Source organism: Marmota monax, unplaced genomic scaffold (assembly GCF_021218885.2).
Source record: "Marmota monax isolate L192 unplaced genomic scaffold, Marmota_monax_Labrador192_F-V1.1 WCK01_AAM20220418_F8-fsc00047, whole genome shotgun sequence".
NCBI classification, from domain to species: Eukaryota; Metazoa; Chordata; class Mammalia; order Rodentia; family Sciuridae; genus Marmota; species Marmota monax.
Genome location: NW_026692072.1, coordinates 12649749 through 12671147, shown reverse-complemented (window position 1 = coordinate 12671147; position 21399 = coordinate 12649749). Strand labels below are relative to the sequence as shown.

The 21399-nt window shown below is 40.4% G+C and overlaps 2 protein-coding genes across 5 annotated transcripts in view; one reads left to right on the top strand and one right to left on the bottom strand.

Annotated features, from left to right (window-relative positions):
- Positions 1–5698: 5698 nt before the first annotated feature.
- Positions 5699–21399, top strand: part of Celf1 (CUGBP Elav-like family member 1) — an 83375-nt gene continuing 67674 nt past the window's right edge. For 2 of the 4 annotated variants that reach the window (XM_058583977.1, XM_058583974.1), the window contains exon 1: positions 5713–5820. Coding sequence is in view for 1 of the 4 variants with exons in the window: in XM_058583970.1 (XP_058439953.1) it covers positions 12907–12923 (17 nt within the window). In the remaining 3 variants the exon portion in view is untranslated. Of the gene's footprint in view, positions 5821–12904; positions 12924–21399 lie in introns of those variants that run through there. The other 2 variants (XM_058583971.1, XM_058583970.1) reach the window with 2 other exon arrangements.
- On the bottom strand, positions 5743–6842 carry LOC131424732 (uncharacterized). Its single transcript, XM_058584006.1, has 2 exons — positions 6369–6842; positions 5743–6043 (listed from the first exon to the last, which is right to left on the bottom strand). The coding sequence occupies exons 1-2, from the start codon at positions 6374–6376 to the stop codon at positions 5743–5745; spliced, it is 309 nt and encodes a 102-aa protein (XP_058439989.1). The 5' UTR covers positions 6377–6842.

Below are 21399 nucleotides of genomic sequence, written 5' to 3'. Positions count from 1 at the left end.
GCCAGGCAAGCACTCTACCACTGATCTACAACCCTAGCCCCTATAAGTCATTCTTTGGGTGAAAAAAGTACTCTTTCTGTCAGGAGTATAATTGCTGCATCATAGGGTATTAGATTATTTTGTGTGTGTGTGTGTGTGTGTGTCACTGGGGATTGAACCCCGGTCAATCTACCACTGAGCTGTATCCCCAGCTCTTTTAATTGTTTTATTTTAAGACAGGGTCTCCCACTAAATTGCTGAGGCTGGCGTCAATTTTGTAATACTCCTGCCTTAGCCTCCAGAGTTGCTGGGAATATGGGCATGTGCCACTGTGCCTGTCTAGGGTATAGTCTAGTCGTTTAGCTTTTTAGATGTTGTCAGGTATCTTTCAGTATTGGTTGTACCAGTTTTTCTTCTTAGCAACAAAATGTAAGAGTTAAAAAGAAAAGATTCACTGTAATCTTAATAAGGAAATAATGATCTCTTCAAATAGTGTATCCACTATCACTATCAATTGGGTATCCACATGAAAAGAAGTGAGAAAAGCCGGTGTGATGGCTCATACCTGTAATCCAGCAGCTTGGGAGGTTGAGACAGGAGAATCACAGGTTCAGAGCCAGCCTCAGCAACTTATCAAGGCCCTAAGTAGCTCAGTGAGACCTTATCTCTAAATAAATACAAAATAGAGCTGGAGATGTGGCTCAGTGGTTAAGCACCCCTGGATTCACTCCCCATTACTAAAAAAATAAAAAAAAGAGAGAGAGAGAAAAGAAGGGAATGAAGGAATTTGACTCCTATATCATACATAAAAATTAGAGCTACATCATAGATGTAAACAATTAAAATAATGAATTTTTACGACCTAGGGGAACAAAATTTCTTAAAGGGAACACAGGAAACACTAACTACAAAATAAGGATTGAGGGCTGAGGATATGGCTCAAGCAGTAGCCTGCCTCAGTCTCCCAAGCTGCTGGTATTACAGGCCTGTGCCACCAGTGCCCCACTGGAGACAGTTTTTAACCCCGAAGCAGGCTTTTCACCCAGTGGACCTGACTTTATATACCAACTCTGTGATTGCCTGGCTCTCTGTGTTCTTGAAAAATTTACTTCATCTCAGGGCTGGGGATGTGGCTCAAGCGGTAGCGCGCTTGCCTGGCATGCGTGCGGCCCGGGTTCAATCCTCAGCACCACATACAAACAAAGATGTTGTGTCCACCGAAAACTGAAAAATAAATATTAAAATTCTCTCTCTCTCTCTCACTCTTAAAAAAAAAAAGAGGGTCTCTCGCTCTCTCTTCAAAAGATTCTCAGCACCACATACAAACAAAAGATGTTGTGTCCGCCAAGAACTAAAAAATAAATATTAAAATTCTCTCTCTTTAAAAAAAAATAAGGATTGATAAATTGGACCTTGTTAAAATTAAAAACCTTGTTCATCAAAATAAGCAATTAAAACGAGGGAGTAGAAGGTAATCCACACACAGGAAGTAGATATAAGTAATACAAACACACCCACAGAACTTGTTTTTAAAATACATAAAGAGCCAGAAGTGGTGGCAACACTAGTAATCCCAGCAATTTAGAAAGCTGAGACAGGAGGATTTCAAGTTTAAGGCCAGTCTCAGCATCTAAGCAAAGCCCTAAGCAATTTAGGGAGGACTGGGGATGTAGCTCTGTGGTTAAGCACCCTTGGTTCAAACCTCAGTACCAAAACAACCAGCAACAACCAAAAAACCCGAAGGACAAAACAAAATGCATAAAGAATTCCTACAAACCATTGAAAAAAGGAAGACAGCCAGTAAAAATGATGATGAGTGTATGGAAAAAAGGCTTGAGCAGGCATCCACAAAAGAGAATGTTCACATGGTCAATAAGCTACGTAAAGGTAATGAAAACCATTGGCCATTAGGGAAAGAAAGTTAAACCACAATAAAATGCTGCTACATCTCTATCAGAATTACTAAAATTAAAAGGGTTGTTGCTGTGCTTTGGATATGGCTTGGGTGTGTTCCCCAAGGATTTTTGTGTTGAAATTTAATCCCCACTGTGAGGTATTAAGAGGGTGGAAACATAATCTGATTTTGGTGTTTAGAAATGGGGCCTTTGGAAGTGATTAGTATTAAATAAGGTCATGGGTGGAACCCCCATAATTGAATACTAGTTACTTTCCAAGAAGAGGGTGAGAGACCAGAATGCATGCCTCCTGTCTCTTGCTGTGTGAGACCCTGTGCAACCTTAGGCCTTTGTCAGCAAGAATGCCACCACCAGATGTAGACCTCTACCTTGGACCAGAACTGTGAGCCAAAACAACTTCTCTTTGGAGGGTGATGCTAGAAATTGAACCCAGGACCTGTGCATGCACCAGCTCTTTTAGTGAGCTCTACCATCAACCCAACTCTTTTTTTAATAAAGTTATTCAGCCTTGAATATTTTATTATAGTAACGAAAACCAGATTAATAAAACCTAATATAAAGATATAGAACATTTTTTGCACTTTTTCTAATATATATTCTTTCTGTTTTTTTCCTCTTTCAACATATATACTCCTTGTATACCTATTAATACCACCTGTTTTATTTACTATGCTTGTATCACAAACCTTTTCCTATAACTAAATATTTTTATTTGTCATTATTTGAAATTACAGTGTCCTAGGTCAAGAATACACCATAATTTATTTTATCAATCTGCTTTGGTATCAAATTTTATGCTATTTAAATTGTGTCTAAATAACAATCTCTGCAAGCCAGGTGAGGTGGCACATACCTGTAATCCCAGAGACTCGGGAGGCTGAGGCAGGAGGATCACAAGTTCAAAGCCAGCCTCAGCAATTTAGCAAGGCCCTAAGCAATTTAGCAAGACCCTGAGTGTCTCTCTCTCTCTCTCTCTCTCTCTCTCTCTCTCTCTCACACACACACACACACAAAGGCACACAAAGGTTGGGGATGTGGCTCAGTGGTAAAATGTCCCTGGGTTCAATCCCTAGTAAACCCCCTGCCAATAACAATCTTTTCACTTACATGATTATTTCCTTAAGATAAATTCCTATAAATGTATGTAAAATTCTAAATTTATCCTGATGGATTATCTGAATTTTACTTCCACTCATACTCAGAGAAGGCTTGTTTCCCTGAACCCTTAGCCACACTGGCTATGTTTCAAAACAAATTTTAATCTAATTTTTTTTTCTTTTTTTTTGTACCAGGGATTGAACTCAGGGGCACTCAACCACTGAGCCACATCTCCACATCCCCGGTCCTATTGTGTATTTTATTTACAGACAGGATCTCACTGAGTTGCTTAGCGCCTCACCATTGCTGAGGCGAGATTTGAACTCATGATCCTCCTGTCTTAGCCTCCCAAGCCACTGGGATTACAGGCTTTCACCACCGCACCTGCACCTGGCTAGGTGCTCTTTTTAATCTCACAGTAGATTTTTTTTTTTTTTGGTATTTGGATTGAGTATTTTGTTTATACTGCTGAAATCCTTTGAAGTTATGACTCATTAGTGCTCTTCATGTTATTGTTCTGCTCCCCAACTTTGGGCTAATACACCTTGACCTGCTTGGTAACTAGATATAATGGTGACACTAGTTCCCTGCAAGGAGCTCCTTTGCTGCAAAGGAACTCCTTAGTCAAGGAGCAGATAACATAGGGAAAGGTTTTTGGTTGCCCTTTAAGAAATATCTATTGAGCCAGACACAGGAAAGCACTGGAGATAAGAGAAAATAACAAGATGGGTGTTCTCCCTGCCCTTATTTACTTCATGGATAGTAATTAAATAAAGAAATGCTTCTAAAGTCTAAACAATTCATTCTTTCTTTCCATACCTAGTACCTATATATGCCTGTTTATTAATTCAACAATATCAAGCACCTAGTATAGATTAGGCATTATCTATGCCCTGAGGATACAGCAGTAAATAAAATGGTTGAAATCACTATCTCTGTAGAATTTATCTTCTAGTGGGGGGAGGCTATATATAAAACAAATAAATAAAATTATGGTATGCTAGATGGCGAATAGTGTTTTGATTAAAAACAATATAAGGAAGGGGGATTGGAATTGTGTGTATGCATATATGTGTGATTTTAAGTAGGGTGGTAAGGAAAGGCTGGACTAAGAATGTGACATTTAAGTTAAGACCTGAAGGAAGTAAGCCACACAAATATCTAGATAATTCTATGGAGCACAAAAGAAGACAGATTCTTGGCTTGGACATTTCTACAGCTGGGAGATAAATATATAATTAATCATGGTCATGTTTGTGATGGTATTCTGTAAGACTTAATGGTCTATAAATACAGAATGTTTTCAGTATATTACACATATGACTATTTACAAGAATACGGTCATATATTGGCACTATGAATATATATTAAACTATAACACAAGGAACTATGATAATGTGCAAGTGGGGGGCTAATTGTTCCATTCTATACTACCAGAAAAACTGTGGTTAGTATTTTTTCCTTAAAGGGGGAAAGGACGCTTCTCTCTTGAGGCTTCTGCTTGGGAGCCCACTTTTTTTGTTGTTGTTGTTGTTTTGTTTTGGTGTGTGTGTGTGTGTGTCTGTGGATGTGGTAAGTAGGGTGTAATCATTATTTGTGGGTATAAAACTTCCTTGCTCTGGAAGCCAGATTATGTTACAGAAAAATCATTTGCAAACCCATGAGTTATTTGTAAATGGATGGAGCCCAAAAGTACCAAAAGTAAGTTTTCTTTTTCAGTGTGCATTTCACTAAGTCGAAAAGCTGAGGGATAAACAAAAAACTGCTGTTTGCATTCCGTTTAGACCCCAGCACTCCGAAAGAGGTCTTATACCTGGGATTGAATCCAGGGGTGCTTAACCACTGAACCATATCCCCAGCTCTTTTCATTTTGGATTTTGAGACAGGGGCTGGCTAAATTGCTTAGGGCCTTGCTCTCTTGCTGAGGCTAGTTTTGAGCTCGAGATCTTCCTACCTCAGGCTCGGTAGTCCGAAAGAGGTCTTTAAAGACCTGGGTTAAAAAAAAAAGTTATTATTATTATTTTTTTTTCTGGGCAATCAGTCTCTTAACATAATCCATATGAGTTCCTGGTGTTGCAGGGATTTTGCCAGGTTGTGTGTGCACACTGCTGATCACCATGCTAGAAGGCACTCACCAAAGTCTGAAAGCTTACAACACACATTCTACATGCCAACAAAGAAGGAAGAAAGCCTGGATGCTGTTGCTTGTGTGGTGGTGCAAAAAGGAGGGCGTGCCCTGTGACCAATTCTGGCCAAACACTATTCACTCATTCATTCATTCATCGGATATTTTATTAAGTGTACATTCCGTGTATGCACCGCTGCTTGCCCACCGGGGTCATTCAAAGCCCTGCGGGTGCGGTGCACAGAGGAGAGAACTGTATATTCCCAGCCTGGGTCTACCTTCCAGTAGAGCTCCTAGACAAAGGGATGCCACCCTGCAGCTCCCTAGGTTGAGGGCTCCGCCCGCGGTGGCGAGGGGGTGGGGGGGTGGGGGTGGGGGTTCGGCGCGACTGCTTCTCCACTCCCTAGCCCGAGGGGGCGCTGCAGCGCCGACGCTCGGCCCGCCCCTGAGTCGCGCTTCACTCGGCCCGCGGTGGTACGTTCCCCCTCGCTCTCCTCCCCCTCCTCCCCGGCCCTCCCCGCTGGTGGTAGATGCCGGAAGTGCCGCCATTTTGGGGTGTTCTGCTCTGGCGGCAGCGGCAGCGGCAGCGGCGGCGGGACGCGGAGGCTCCCCCGGGACTCGGCCTCAGCAGCGAGGCGGCGGCGGCGGCTGCGGAGGCGCAGGCAGCAGCTGAGGCAGCGGCAGGCTCAGGTGCAGCCGCTGGTGAGTGTGGGGGCTGGGGAATAACGGGCCGCGGGACGGAGGGAGGGAGCGGAGGCTGGAGGGAGGCGCCGTGGGGCGGGTCCGGTTCGGGCGGCAGCGGGTCACAGGGCCCTCCGGGTGCGGTCGCTCCTCTTTCCCCGCGCCCCGGAGGCAGGGCCGTGATCTCCCGCGCTTCGGGGTCCCTGGCATCCCGGGTCTCGCCGCGCTCGCCTGGCGCGTGCCCCTGCGCCGAGAGAGACCCGCCTTCCTCGTGGCCTTACACCTCTCCCCGCGCCCTTTGCCTTCATCCTCCCAACCCACAGCGGTTAGTTCCTTGCCCAGGAGCAGTCCCGTCCTCCTTTCCAGCCGCCTTGCCGGATTCAGGCTGCTTGTCCCGCACACCCCTTCCCTGACCCTTCCGCCCCACGTGTTCCTTGTCCCCTGCCCTGGGGCACCCCAGGATCCTCCCCTTAGAGGGTAGCCCTTCTCCGAGCCCCATGAGTCCCCTGTTTCTTGCCCCAGATCGGCTAGCGCCTTGGCTCGCCCTCCCCCCAACATCAGGTGCTCACCCAGTCATGGCCTAGTAGTCGAGCTGGAAACTCGCACCCGGGGACGTGGAGAGCACAGTAAAGCGCTTTCTTCGCCAGGGACCTGGCTTTGAATTTCAAGTCGGTGCTGTCTTGGTTGTGGTCCTTCGGGCAGGATGTTGTTTTAATTCTCTAAGATCATTGCATATCCTCTAAGGAGCGTCTTATTGGTTTGGGTTCATTCCCATAGTTGAGGGGAAGGTGGTGAGGTTTTGATCGGAGCCTGTTTGAGCAAAATGGAATCGCTTTCTCGTCAGCAGAGTTGATGCTGTACGTTCATTACTGTGGGGTAAAAAGGCTGTTTAACAGTTTTTGAGAGAGCATGAGATGCTTGATGATGTCTGTAGTTTGAGAGGTTACAAATATCCAATGAATCTTTTATAGGAACTTCGCGTTTTAAAGGTCTTTTCACTGTCTTTGGTTCTCTGTGAATTGGAGAGGATTTAATTGCATTCTTTCACGTTTTCCACAAGTGTAGTACTCTTAAGTTTCAGGTTCTCTGCAAATCCTTGACGAGAATGAAGGGGTCTCCTTATAGAATTAATGATGGTTTTTTCCGTTTTACTATTAAAGTTCATTTTGAAAATCACGGATTTAAAATAGCATGCATTAACTATTGCTGTAGTGATTTTTATCCCCAAGGTAATTTTTATATTTTTCTAGATTTACCTAGGGAGTGTGGGGTTTCTAATCATGACTTTTAGCCAGGATAGAAGCAGTGCTGTTGGTAAAGCAAATCTGGAGCTTTCAGCTGTTGCTTTAACCAGGAAGCTTATGGTTCCCGTAGTGGTTCTTTCCTCATGACTGTCCACCACCTGTTTCCATTAAGAATGGTCCTTGGCCCCAGAACATAGGCCTCCACTTCTCTCTTAAGATTCATTTTTTTCCCTTTGGGTTTTCTTCTCTGAAGATAGCATCTAGATTTGCGATCCATTAGCAGGAGGACTATTAAGAGATGTTTTCCAAACCTTTCACTTTTCAGAGGAGGAAATTGAGGGCTTCAGAAGTCAGCGACTTACTTGCCCAAGGTTACATAGCAAATGTTCTTAAAACAGTCTTTTAGCAGAGGTTTGTTTTGCCTTTTTTTTTTAAGTATCATGAGAAATAATGCAAATTGCCCTTTGAGATATGATGGAATGGAAAGGGCTCTGGGCTTAAATTTAGAAGACATGCATTGTAATTTTATGTCAGTTACCCTAACCATGTTAGTCAGCTATTTGGTTTATTTTAATATGCAATATGAAGGAAATGGTGTCTGTCTCACATGGTGCTAGTTCCCCTTCCATGCAGTAACGTGTGCAAGTATCTGTGTTATGATAGGCAGACATTGAAACAGGGAGCCAGAATGATTTTTTTCTTACTGCAGAAGTTACAGGGCTGGGGCTGTATCTCAGTGGTAGAGCACTTGCCTAGCATGTGTGAGGCACTGGGTTTCATCTTCAGCACCACATAAAACTGATAAAGTAATAAAGGTATTATGTCCATCTACAACTAAAAAAATATTAACAAGTTACAGATTCATTATAAAAAGTAGAGATAAGTCAAAAAGGAAACTCAGCCATAGTTCCACTACTCAGAGGTGATTGTTAATATTTGGTTTTTATCTTGTTCATCCTTTTTATATGCTATAGATGTGTTACTTACCAAAGTAGGCTTTAGTCAGAGTTTCATGGTGGGTTTTAAGATTTTTTTTTTTTTTTAGGTAGTGGGAAGTGAACCCAGGGGCACTTAACCATTGAGTCACATCCTCAGTTCTTTTTATAATTTATTTAGGGACAGGATCTCGCTGAGTTGCTTAGGGCCTTGCTAAGTTGCTGAGGCTGACTCTGAACTCATGATTCTCCTGCCTTAGCCTCCTGAGCCCTTGGGATTACAGGTGTATGCTACCACACCTGGCATGTTTTAAGATTTAATAATAGATATTAAGTTTGTTTATTTTTTAATTTGGTTCTGGGGATTGAACCCAAGGGTACTTTACCACTGAGCTACATCCCCAGCCATGAATCTCCCCTTTTAAATTTTGAGACAGGGTCTTACTAAGTTGCTGAGGCTGGCCCAGAACTTGGGATCCTCCTGCCCCAGCCTCCTGAGTCGCAGGAATTACAGGCATGTGCCACTGTGCCCTGCTCTGTGGAAGCTATTAAATATAGAATTCCATTTTGAGTGGTTGCTAAAACAAACCATGCCATACCTGGGCATGGTCACACATGCCTGTAATCCCAGTGACTCCTAAGGGGCTGAGACGGGAGGATTGCAACTTTAAGGTCAACCTCAGCAATTTAGCAAGGCTTTCAGCAAGACCTGTCTCAAAATTAAAAAAGGGATGGGTGTGTAGCTCAGTGATAAAGCACCCCAGGGTTAAATCTCCGGGACTAAAAAAAAAAAAAATCCACGTATGAGGTAGATGGGTAAAGCAGCACAGGAACAGAGAAATCCTTTTAAACATGTGATGGGCTTCAAGAGGAGGAAAAGAAAGTGGAAGATACATTGTGTATATGTGTTGTGTGTATGTGTGTGTGTGTGTTTAATAAAGATTTGGGCTGTGCTACTAAATGTAAAGCGTAAGTACTGAATTCCTTTCCCCTTTCCTTGACTGCCACTGCAGCTTCTTTAACTATTTTCCTGTGAATCTGAACCTAAATAGGAACTGGGCAGTTAAAAGATGATAGTGGTGGAAAGAGAAGAACTGTCACCTGGAAGAAGCAGGAGCATAGCTCCTCTAAGCAGGGTTTTGGGTACTTATAACAAATTGCTCTGTTCTCTTTAAACCAGTGAATGATAGCATTTTTGTGAAGCACTTTTTTTTTTTTTTTTATTAAGAGTTTTATTGAGGGCTGGGTTCGATCCTCAGCACCACATAAAAATAAATAAAGGAATTGTGTCCAACTACAACTGGGAAAAAACCCAAACAGCTGGGGATGTAGCTCAGTTGGTAGAGTGCTTGCCTTCCATGCACACAAGGCCCTGGGTTCTATCCCCAGTACCCCACCACACACAAAAAACTTTTGAGATACAATTCACCCATTTCCTGGGAGTGGTGTGTATGCCTGTAATCTTAGCAACTTGGGATTTATTTATTAATTTGTAATTAATTTATGAATAAAAATGCTTAAGAGCACGATGTGTTTTATTTTATTATTTGATACTGGGGATTGAACCTTGGGCACTTAACCACTGAGCTAAATGCCCAGCCCTTTTTACTATGAGACAGTGTCTCCTAAGTTGCTTAATGCTAGGTAGAACTTTTTTCTTTTTGAGACTCCATTATATGGATATATCACTTTTTGTTTATTTGCTGCATCCATTGATGGAAGTTTGAGTTGTTTTTGCCTCTTGGCTATTATGAACAGTGCTGCTATGAACATAGGCTTCTGTTTGAGTTCTTGGTGTGTGCCACCACACCTGACTTCTTGTTTTTTAATCTTTTTGGTTACAGGTTCGATATTCCTTATGTAAATGCTTGGGATCCGAAGTGTTTTGTGATTTGGACTTTGGATTGATATTTGCATACACATAATGAGATGTCTTGGGGATGGGATGTAAGTCTAAACATGAGATTTTTTTTTTTCCCCTTTTGGTACTAGGGATTGAACTCAGAGGCACTTTACCACTGAGCCACATCCCCAGCTCAGTTTTCTTTACTTTTTATTTTGAGTCAGGGTCTCACTAAGTCACTTAGGGTCTCGCCAGTTTTCTGAGACTGGCCTTGAACTTATGATCTTCCTGCCTCAGTCTCCTGAATCCATTTATGTTTGATATATACCTTATCACATAGCCTGAAGATAATTTTACACATTTTTAAAAATATTTTAGTTTTAGGTGGACACAATGTCTTTATTTTATTTTTATGTGATGTTGAGGGTCGAACCCAGTGCCCCGCGCATGCCAGGCGGGTGCACTACCGCTTGAGCCATATCCCCAGCCCAGACACATTATTTTTTTTTTTTTTTTTTTTTCAAGTGGGTTAATATCTTTATTTTTTAATTTATTTCTATGTGGTGCTGAGGATCGAACCCAGGGCCGCACACATGCTAGGCATGCACTCTACCACTGAGCCACAACCTCAGCCCCAGACACATTATTTTTATAAATAAGGTGTGCCTGCATTTTGATTGTGATTTATCACACCAAATTAAATGTGAAATTTTCCACTTGTGGTGATATGTTGGCACTCATAAAGTTCAGAGTTTGAGCGTTTTGGCTATTTGGATTAGGGATGTTCAACTTGTATGTGCCAGAAAATGAGATTGCTGGGTCATAGGATAATCCTACTTGAACTCTCATACTGTTCTCAATAGCAGCTATAGCATTTTATGATCCCACTATCTTGCACAGGGCTTCCTAATTCTCCATATCCTCTACATCATATGTTTCTGGCTTTGTTTTGTTTTCATAGCCATCCTAATGGGTGTGAGGTAATCACTCTGTGGGTTTTTGTTTTTGGTCCTGAGGACTGAACCCAGAGGGGTTTTATCACTGAGCTACATCCCCAGTCTTTTGTATTTTTTATTTTGAGATAGGGTCTTACTGAATTGTTGAGGGTCTTGCAGAATTGCTGAGACTGGCCTTGAATTTGCAGTCCTCTGGGTTAGCTTCCTGAGTCATTGGATTATAGGCATGTGACACTCTCTTATGGTTTTGATTTGCATCTCTGAAGTTAAGTGATATTGAATTTGAACTTTTTGTTTGACATCTTTTTTTTAATATTTATATTTTAGTTGGAAGTGGACACAATATCTTTATTTCATTTTTATGTGGTGCTGAGGATCAAACCCAGTGCTTCATGCGTTCTAGGCAAGTACTCTACCACTGAGCCACACCCCAGCCCTTTTGTTTGACATCTTTAGAGAAATGTCTGTTCAAGTCCTTTGCCCATTTTTCAATTGTATTATTTCTCTGGGGATGTAGTAAGTTCAGTGATAGAGTGCTTGCATAGCACATGCTAAGTCCTGGGTTTGGTCCCCGTCACCACAAGGGTGTTTTTTTATTGTTGAGTTTCAGGAATTCTTATTTTCTGAGTATTATATTAACCCCTTATGGTTATATAACTTGCAGATTTTTCCCCCCATTCTTTATTTTTGGTACCAGGGATTGAACTCAGGGGCACTGGACCTCTGAGCTCTATTTTGTATTTTATTTAGAGATAGGGTTTCACTGAATTGCTTAGTGCCTTGCTTGATTGATTGATTGATTGATTGATTGCTGAGGTTGGCTTTGACCTTGTGAACCTCCTGCCTCAGCCTCCCTATCTGATCTGAGCCACTGGGATTACAGGCTTGTGGCTACTGCTGGCTTTTCCCCCATTTTGGGGGATGGGGGTGAACTCAGGGGCACTCAATCACTGAGCCACATCCCCAGCCCCATTTTGTATTTTATTAGAGATGGGGTCTCACGGAGTTGCTTAGTACCTCTCTCATTGCTGAGGCTGGCTTTCAACTTGCTACCTTACTGCCTCAGCCTCCTGAGCCCTTGGGATTATAGACTTGCGGAGGAGGCTGTTTTCCCCCATTCTCTTTTTTTTTTTTTAATATTAGTTGTAGGTGTACACAATGACCTTTATGTTATTTTTATATGGTGCCGAGGATTGAACCCAGAGCCTCACATGTGCTAGGCAAGCGCTTTACCACTGAGCCTCAATCCCAGCCCTTTTCCCCCTTTTTTCAGTTGCCTTTTCATCTGTTTATTTGTCTTTTGATACACATAGGTTTTTAAGTTTTGTTCTGTTTTTTTGGTCCCTAGGGTTTAATCCAGGGGCACTTAACCACTAAGCCACATCCCCCGACCTTTTTTATTTTTTATTTAGAGACAGGGTCTGGCTGAGTTGCTTAGGGCCTCACTGATTTGCTGAGGCTGGCCTGGAACTTGGGATCCTCCTACCTCAGCTTCTTGAACTGGGGGGATTATAGGCTTGTGCCACCACACCTGGCAAGGTTTTAAAATTTAATGTAGTCCTATTGTTCATTTTTGCTTTTGTTGTTTGTGTTTTTGGAGTCATATCCATAACAGCATTACCAAATCCAGGGTCGTGAAGTTTTTCTTTTTGATTTTCTTTTCAGGGTTTTATGTGTTACATTAAGTTCATCTTGATCATTTGAAATGTACAATTCAGTGACATTAATTAAATTCAATTGTGAAATTATCACCATAAACAGAAACTCTGAAACCATTGCACAGCTCACCATCTTTCTCTTACACCAGCCTGTGGTAACCTGAAATTTATTTTCTTCTCTATGAATTTGCCTTTTCTAAATATTTCATGTAACTAGAATCATGCATATTTGTCCTTGTTGTGTTTGGCCTGTTTCATTATTATGTTTTTCGAAGGCCTGTATATGTTGTAGCATGCATCTAGGCACATTCCTTTTTATGAATGTATTGCTTCTTTTTTTTTTTTTAATATTTATTTTTTAGTTTTTGGCGGACACAACATCTTTGTTTGTATGTGGTGCTGAGGATTGAACCCGGGCTGCACGCATGCCAGGTGAGCGCGATACTGCTTGAGCCACATCCCCAGCCCTGAATGTATTGCTTCTTGAGGTCAGGGAGTTTTTTTATTTTGCTATCTTGCTTTCTTTTGTAGATTTTATAGATTATTGAGTTAATCAGAATTAATTGTTTTCGTATGGATTGCCAATCCCAGAGGAATGTCCACTGACATATTCAAACCTGAAGATTCAAGTGTGTCTGTGTAGAAGTACATAACAGTAACCCAAATAATAGTTTATAGCATACTTTCTAATTTCTATTTCAATGATAATTGCCAATCTTTAATGTGTAGTGTTTTCAAAAAGTATCAAGAGAACAAGAATTAGCAAGTTTCTGCCTTTGTTTTATAGCTGTGTGAATGAATTTTATTTTATTTTTTGGTTCTGGGGATTGAACTCAGGGCCTTGCATATGCTGAGCAAGCTCTCTACCATGAAACTATAGCCTCAACCTCGTATGAATGGATTTTGTAGGAGGGATGGACTGATCTCAGGTATTCCATATTATGTGCAGATATATTTACAGAACCTTGGCATTAATGGCCTAGTTAGAATTAATAATACTTTTAGGTTAAGAGCATTTTGAAGATAGTCATAAGCTTCTGTTTGTTGTAGTATGAACAAAGCTGTTCAGAGTATCTTCCAGTTATGTAAAAGACTTTGTTTTATTTTTGGGTGGTATTGGGGACTGAATCCAGGAGCATTCTATCACTGAACTACATCCTCAGCCATTTTTATTTATAACAAATTTTAAAAAAATTCTTTTTTAAAAATTTTATTTATTTTTCTATTAGGGATTGGATCCAAGGTTGCTTTACCATTGAGCTGCTTTCCCAGTTCTTTTTTATTTTTTTATTTTGAGACAGGGTCTCCCTAAGTTGCTGAGGGTCTTACTAAATTGCTGAGGCTAGCCTCAAACTAGATATCCTCCTGTCTTAGCTTCCCAATAGGCATGTGTCACTGCACCCAACACCTTTTCTATTTTTTTTTATGTTGATGGGCCTTTATTTTGTTCATTTATTTATATGCAGTGCTAAGAATCAAACCCAGTGCCTCACATGCTAGGCAAGTGCTCTACCACTGAGTCGCAACCCCAGCTCCTTTTCTTCTAATTTTTATTTTGAGGATCTCACTAAGTTACCCAATGTGGCCTTGAACATTGTAGATCCTCTTGCCTCAGTCTCTGAGTAGCTGGAATTACAGGAGTGCATCACCATAATGAGAAAAAAACTTTTTTTTTTTTTTTTGGTACCAGGGATTGAACTCAGGGGCACTTAACCACTGAGAAGCACGAAACCACGAGTCACATCCCCAGCCCCTTTTTTTTTGTTTGTTTAATATTTTGTAGATGGACATGATAACCTTGTTATTTATTTATTTATTTAAAAATGGTGCTGAGGATTGAACCCAGTGCCTCACATGTGCTGGGCAAGCACTGAGCCACAACTGCAGACCCCCAGCCCTTTCTATGTTTTATTTAGAGACTGAGTTGTTTAGGGCCTTACTAAATTGTGGAGGCTGGCTTTGAACTAGAGATCTCCCTGCCTCAGCCTCCTGAGCCACTAGGATTACAGGCATGCACCACTATGCAAGGCTAAAATAAGACTTACTGCTGGTTTTGGTCTGCTTAATTGTTTATGCTTTTTGGATCTAGATTCCCCTTCCAGTTTCCTCCTCTGTAGTAATAGTGGGAGTTTAATATTAAACCTCAGGTCTTGGAAGTTTAATTTCATTGACCCTTTAGTCCCATAGAGGTATTACAGCCCTTAGAGTACTTAACACATAAGTCTTTATTTTAGTGTCAGGAGAACATAATACCCTTTTTTCAAATAGCCTTTGGTTAAAAACTATTCTTTTATGCCTGATTATTTTTGGTAATAGTTAGAATGTATCATGGAAGTTCAGGTATTTCACAAGTTTAATTTTGACTAGAGATTAACTTTGTAGCCTTTCTTTTTTTGGGGGGGGGGGTGTACCGGGAATTGAACTCAGGGCCACTCGCACTGATCCATATCCTGAGCCCTGTTTTGTATTTAATTCAGAGACAGGATTTCACTGAGTTGTTTAACGCCTCACTTTTGCTGAGGCTGGCTTTGAACTCATGATCCTCTTGCCTCAGCCTCCTGAGCTGACTTTGTAGACTTTCTGGGAATGAAATTTCTAACATCCCGAAGTTGACTGCTATTAATATAATCATAAATTTATGTATGTATTTTTGCTACAGGTGCTGAGGTATACTTGACATGGTCAAAAGGCAAGACAAGTAGAAACAAGAAAATTTTTATTAAAAATCTGAGGAATTATCAGCTGGGATTGTGGCTCAGTGGTAGAGCATTTGCCTTGCAAGTGTGAGGCACTGGGTTTGATTCTCAGCACCACATATAAATAAATGAATAAAACAAAGGTCTGTCAACATCTAAAAAAAAAAAATCTAGGGAATTAGCTGGGCACAGTGGCACATGCCTGTAATTCCCAATGGTTCTGGAGGCTGAAGCAGGAGGATCACAAGTTCAGAGCCAGCCTCACCAATTTTGTGAGGCCCTGAGTAATTTACTAAGACAGTCTCTATATAAAAAGGGCTGGGGATGTGGCTCAGGGGTTAAGTGACCTTGTGTTCAATCCTCAGTACTTAAAAAAAAAAAAAAAGATATGACTTGAATGGGGTTTATAAACATCTGAGGAAGGTTAGCATAGTAGGTTTAATGATTGTATTACCAACGGGACCTTAACATTTCTGGGTCTGTTTTCTTCTCTTTAAAGTGGAGATGCTTACCTGACATGGTAATGGGAGAATTAATTGGAGGTAATTTATGCTAGGCACTGAATACTGGGACAGTGTTGGTACTGCTATTTTCCTTTTCCATCAGTTACAGTAGACATACTGCTTACCTCATAGGTCAGTAATGTGGTCAACCAGGTAAAATAAATAACATGTAAAAAGCCTAGCAGTGCCATATAGAGGAAGTAAAATTTCCCTTTTGGGTGTTGTATGTGTGTGGATTAAACCCAGGGTTACTGGCCCCTTGAGCTGTGTCTCCAGACCTTTTTATTTTTTGAGACAGGGTCTTTTTAATTTCCCAGGCTGACCTTGAATTGGGGATCCTCCTGCCTCAGCCTCCTGAGTAACTGGGATCAAAGACATGCACCACCTTGTCTGGTTCCCTGCCTTTTTTTGGTGCCTGGGACTGAACCTATGTGCACTTCACCACATCCCTGACTTTTTTTTTTTTTTGAGACAGAGCTAAATGGTTTAAAGCCTCACTAAGTTGCTCCTTCTGTCTTAGCCTCCTGAGTCTCTGGGTTCACAGGTGTGAATCACTATCCCCGACTCACCTGGTCCTTTTGGGTGTATTTTGTTTTGCATATATATATATATATATATATATATATATATATATATATATATATATATAAAGGATACTTGTTTCTTGAAGTCCAATACATTCATCTGAAATATTTAGCTAAACAAGTTAAACAAGTTATTCTTCCCCATAGAATCTTTTTAAATTTTTTTTTATTAAATTGTGGATAGACACATTACTTTTTTATTTATTTTTATGCAGTGCTGAGGGTTGAGCCTAGTGCCTCACACATGCTAGGCAAGTGCTCTACCACTGATCTACAACCCCAGCCTTCCCCATAGAATCTTTTACCTCATTGTTGTTTGTGGAGTACTTGATGATATGGTTTTCTAGATTCATCATCATTGTGTCTTTTTTTCACGTGAGAGTCTACTAAATAAGCTTCTGTGTTTTAAACAAACAAATGAATAAATAGGGTTTCTAATAGAGGCTGGTCTCAAACTTGAAATCTTCCTGTCTCAGCCTCCTAAATTGTTGGGACTACAGGTGTGCACCACTATGTTTGTTCTTTTTTATTTTTTATTTTGAGACTAGGTCTCTTCCTAGTTTAATTAGGTGACCAGAATTAGGTCACATTTAGAGTTAAAATGTAAATGAAAATTTTAATTTGTTTATTTAAATTTATTTGTTTTGTAAACTGTATTTTATCAATATTTATTTTCCCTCAGTATAAAGATTTGAACCCAGGGGCACTCTACCGTGGAGCTGTATTTCGAATCCAATCCTTTTTGTTTTGAGACAGGCTCTCATTAAGTTTCCCAGGCTGACCTTGAATTTGTGATCCTTCTGCCTAGGCTTCCTGAGTATCTGAGATTACAGGCATGTGCTGTATCAAGAATCTTTATCTGAGTTGTGTAGTTTACTAAGGACAGTTTTTTCTTTTTTATGTACCTGGGATTGACACTTAACTACAGAGTCACATCCTTAACCCCCTACCCCTGCTTTTTGTTTTTATTTTCATTTGTTTATTTTTTAGTTGTAGTTGAACATAATCTCTTTATTTTTATGTGGTGCTGAGGATCGAACCCAGGGCCTCTCACGTGCTAGGTGAGCGCTCTACTGCTGAGCCACAACTCCAGCCCCCCACCCCTGCTTTTTTTTTTTTTTTTAATTGTAGTTGTAGATGGACAGAATGCCTTTATTTTGTTTATTTTTATGTGACACAGAGGATCGAACCCAGTGTCTTACACATGCCAGTCAAGTGCTCTGCCACTGAGCTACAGCCCCAGTCCTCCAGCACCTTTTTAATTTTTTGAGGCAGGGTCTCGCTAAGTTGCTTAGGGCCTTGCTAAGTTGTTGAGGCTGGCTTTGAACTTGCAAACTCCTCCTGCCTCAGCCTCCTGAATTGCTAGGATTACAGATGTGCACCACCGCACTTGACTAAAGACAGTTTTCTTTTTTTTTTTCTCTTTTTTTAGTTGTAGATGGACACAATACCAATTTATTTGCATATTTTTTTATGTGGTGCTGGGGATCGAACTCAGTACCTCATGCATGCTAGGCAAGCGCTCTGCCCACTGAGCCACAACTCTGGCCCCTAAAGACAGTTTTCTTTTTCTTTTTTAATATTTATTTTTTAGTTTTAGGTGGACGCAAAATCTTTATTTTTATGTGGTGATGAGAATCGAACCCAGTGCCTCAGGCATGCTAGGCGAGCGCGCTACCACTTAAGCCACATCCCCAGCCCCCTAAAGACAGTTTTCTTAATGAGATCTTTGTGATTGTAACTTTGTTCTTGTCATTAAATTAGCGCCTAATGTTTTCTCTGATATAAGGGGGGTGACTCATAGTGGGATAAGGAGGGAGAGCATGGGAGGATTAGATTAATTCTAGATGGGGAAGAGGGGTGGGAGGGAAAAGGAGGGGGAAGGGGATTAGCAAGGATGATGGAATGTGATCCTTATACAAAGTACATGTATGAAGACTTGAATTGAGTGTCAACATACCTTATATACAAACAGATATGAAAAATTGTGGTATATGTCTGTATTAAGAATTGTAATGCAAAAAAAGTACATGTATGATGGCATAAATTGACGTGAACATACTTTATATACAGAGATACAAAAAATTGTGCTCTATATGTGTAATAAGGATTGTAAGGCATTCTACTGTTGTGTATTTAAAAAAAATAAAATCAATAAAAAAATAGCTATTAGAACCTCCTTAAACTAAAAATTTTCGTATGGAATTAATTAGCAGTACTGTTCTGGAGTATTCTGTAGTTATATGCTGTGGAAGCTATGTGTTTATATTTATTTTAAACTTAAGTGAGTTCCAGACTCGTGAACAGTTTTAGTTGCGTTTTATGTCCAGTAGACGTGCCATTTTGACTTTCCATATTCTTTTTTAATACTTTTTAGTTATTGATGGACCTTTATTTTATTTATTTGTATGTGGTGCTGGGAACTGAACCCAGTGTCTCATACATGCTAGGCAAGTGCTCTACCACTGAGCCACAACCCCAGCCCATGACTTTCCATATTCTTTCTGCTAAGGAACTTCCCCGCCCCTTGCAGTACTGGGGGTTGAACTTGCGTGCTTTACCATTCAGCTGTATCCCCAGCCTTATTTATTTATGTATGTATTTATTTATGTAAAAATAAATAAAGATACAGTGTGTTCATCTACAACTAAAAAAACATTTTTTAAAAAATCGTACCTTTTTTTCCCCTTCAAGGCATAAGAAAGCCTAATTAAAGGAGGCTGAGTATATTTCAGTATCCTAAATTATTTAAAGCATTTTAACTCTTATGAAGTTCTGTGTGACACTGAATTGACCAACCTTGTCTCCCTGCCTTATTAGAAGTGGACCGATTTTTCAAAACATCTTTAATACGTTGATTTTTCTTTGCCTCCACTTTAAAAAAATGGTAGCTGGGCTGTGGTTGTGGCTCAGTGGTAGCGTACTTGCCTGGCATGCGTGAGTTAACTGGGTTCGAGTCTCAGTACCACATATAAATAAATAAATGAAGGTCCTTCGACAACTAAAAAAAAATTGTTTTAAATATGTCAGCAAATGTGAAGTAGAATGGTGAGTTCTAGTTTAGTGGTTGCATTGAGATACTGGAGGGATTTCACTTAATTGGTTTGAATGTGCCATCTTTGTGATGTGTTCATAGGTACAAGAGTGTGGCTTTAGAAAGATCTGTTCACTAACTTTGTGATAGCTATATTCACCTTTGATGAAATGGGGTTGAGTAATTTTTACTTACTCTCCCAAATTAACATTCCATTGAAACTTTATTTTTGAGGGGAAATGAGTTTAGTTTGGAGGTTGTACAAAATGAAACTTTTTGGTTTCAAATCTGTTTAATTTTGTAGTGTTATACTTTTTAATTTTGAAAGGTCAGTAGTTTAGATTTACAAGCATTACATTTTGTGTTTAGGAATGTTCTTTAGCCCCTCTCTGCTCATGGTTCAATTCCTATTTGTCATAGCTAATTTTTTTTTTTTTTTTTGGTGGTGCTGGGGATCAAACCAAGGGACACTGAACCATTGAACCCAGTCCTTTTTGTATTTTTTTAAATTTTTTTTTTTGGTACAAGGGATTGAAAGGTCAGTGGTTCAGATTTACATCTAAACATTGCTATTCTTTAGCAAAAGATTGCTAAATGAGAAATTGTCACCATTTTTTTTCTGTTCTTTTTACCTGTTAGACTGATGCAAGCTCTTGCAGAGACTGTGGGAATGTGTAATATTTGGTAATAATGTGATTAGACTTTGTTTTGACCCAATATTATTTGGACATCTGTTAAAGTTTTTGCTAGTTTATATTTTGTACAGGTAATTTACTGTAGGCTTTCCCCAGTTTTTTTTGTGTTTGCAACTTTTGTGTGTGGGAAACAGTCTTTTTTCTGCACCAGTGCCCTTCTCCCACAGTGCAGGCATGTAGTATAGTGTTTCTTTCTGTCCTGGGGTGATGCTGCTGCTGACTTACCATGCTAGGTTGGATGGGTTATTACTAGTGAGAAACCTTTGCCATTTATTGGGTACTTGCCTGATTCTGAGTGCTGTCTGAGTAAGAGTTCTGTGGGGGCCAGGGAGAGAAAGGAAGTCAGAGGGGTGGTGACAACTTGATGCTTATAACTATTTGACATTTGTCTGCTAGCTGGTGATTTCTGCATGATGAAGTAGGACTGTTTTGTAGCCACATAGTCATTTTAAGCATTATGGCAGACTTTCAGCATGGGTATTTAAGGTGGAAACTGATTGTGGTAAAAGATTATATTCCTTAGGTCCATATTTCTCAGATGGCTAAGAACAAAAGGAGCAAGCATTAACATTTTGTGTTTAGGAATGTTCTTTAGCCCCTCTCTGCTCATGGTTCAATTCCTATTTGTCATAGCTAATTTTTTTTCTTTTTTGGGGGGTGGGGATCGAATCAAGGGACACTGTACCATTGAACTATATCCCCGATCCTTTTTTTTTTTTTTTAATTTAATTTTTATTTATTTATTTTTTGGTGCCAGGGATTGAACTCAGGAACACTTGGTCACTGAGCCACATCCCCAGCCCTATTTTGTATTTTTATTTAGAGATAGCATCTCACTGAGTTACTTAGTACCTTGCTGTTGCTGAGGCTGGCTTCGAACTCTCTCGATCCTTCTGTCTCAGTCTCTTGAGCCACTGAGATTACAGGCCTGTGCCGCTGTGCCCAGTTTATTTTTTATTTTGAGACAAGTTCTCACTCAGTTGCCCAGGCTGGCGTCAAACTTCAGCTTCAGCCTCCCAAGTCTTGGGATTACAGGCCTATGCTCCCATGCCCCACTCAGCTTTTCTGTTCATTAATTCCATTACAATTTATAGGACTTAGTATTTTATTAATAATATCTCTCTTTGTTTTTTTCAGTGAGATTTCAAGCTTTTTGAGGATGGAAATAGCCTTATTGCTTAGTGTATTGTGTATCTTTTTTGGGGAGATAGGCATAGTCCCTACCCCTATTATACTCTGTGACCTACCCCCACTTTTTTTTTTTTTTAAGTTTTGTTTTAGTTGTCAGTGGACCATTATTTTTTAAAAATATTTTTTAGTTATACATGGACACAGTATCTTTATTTTTGTTTATGTATTTTTATGTGGTGCTGAGGATTGGGATCTCAGTGCCTCACACATGCTAAGCAAGCACTCTACCACTGAGCAACAACCCCAGCACCTTTTCCCCAC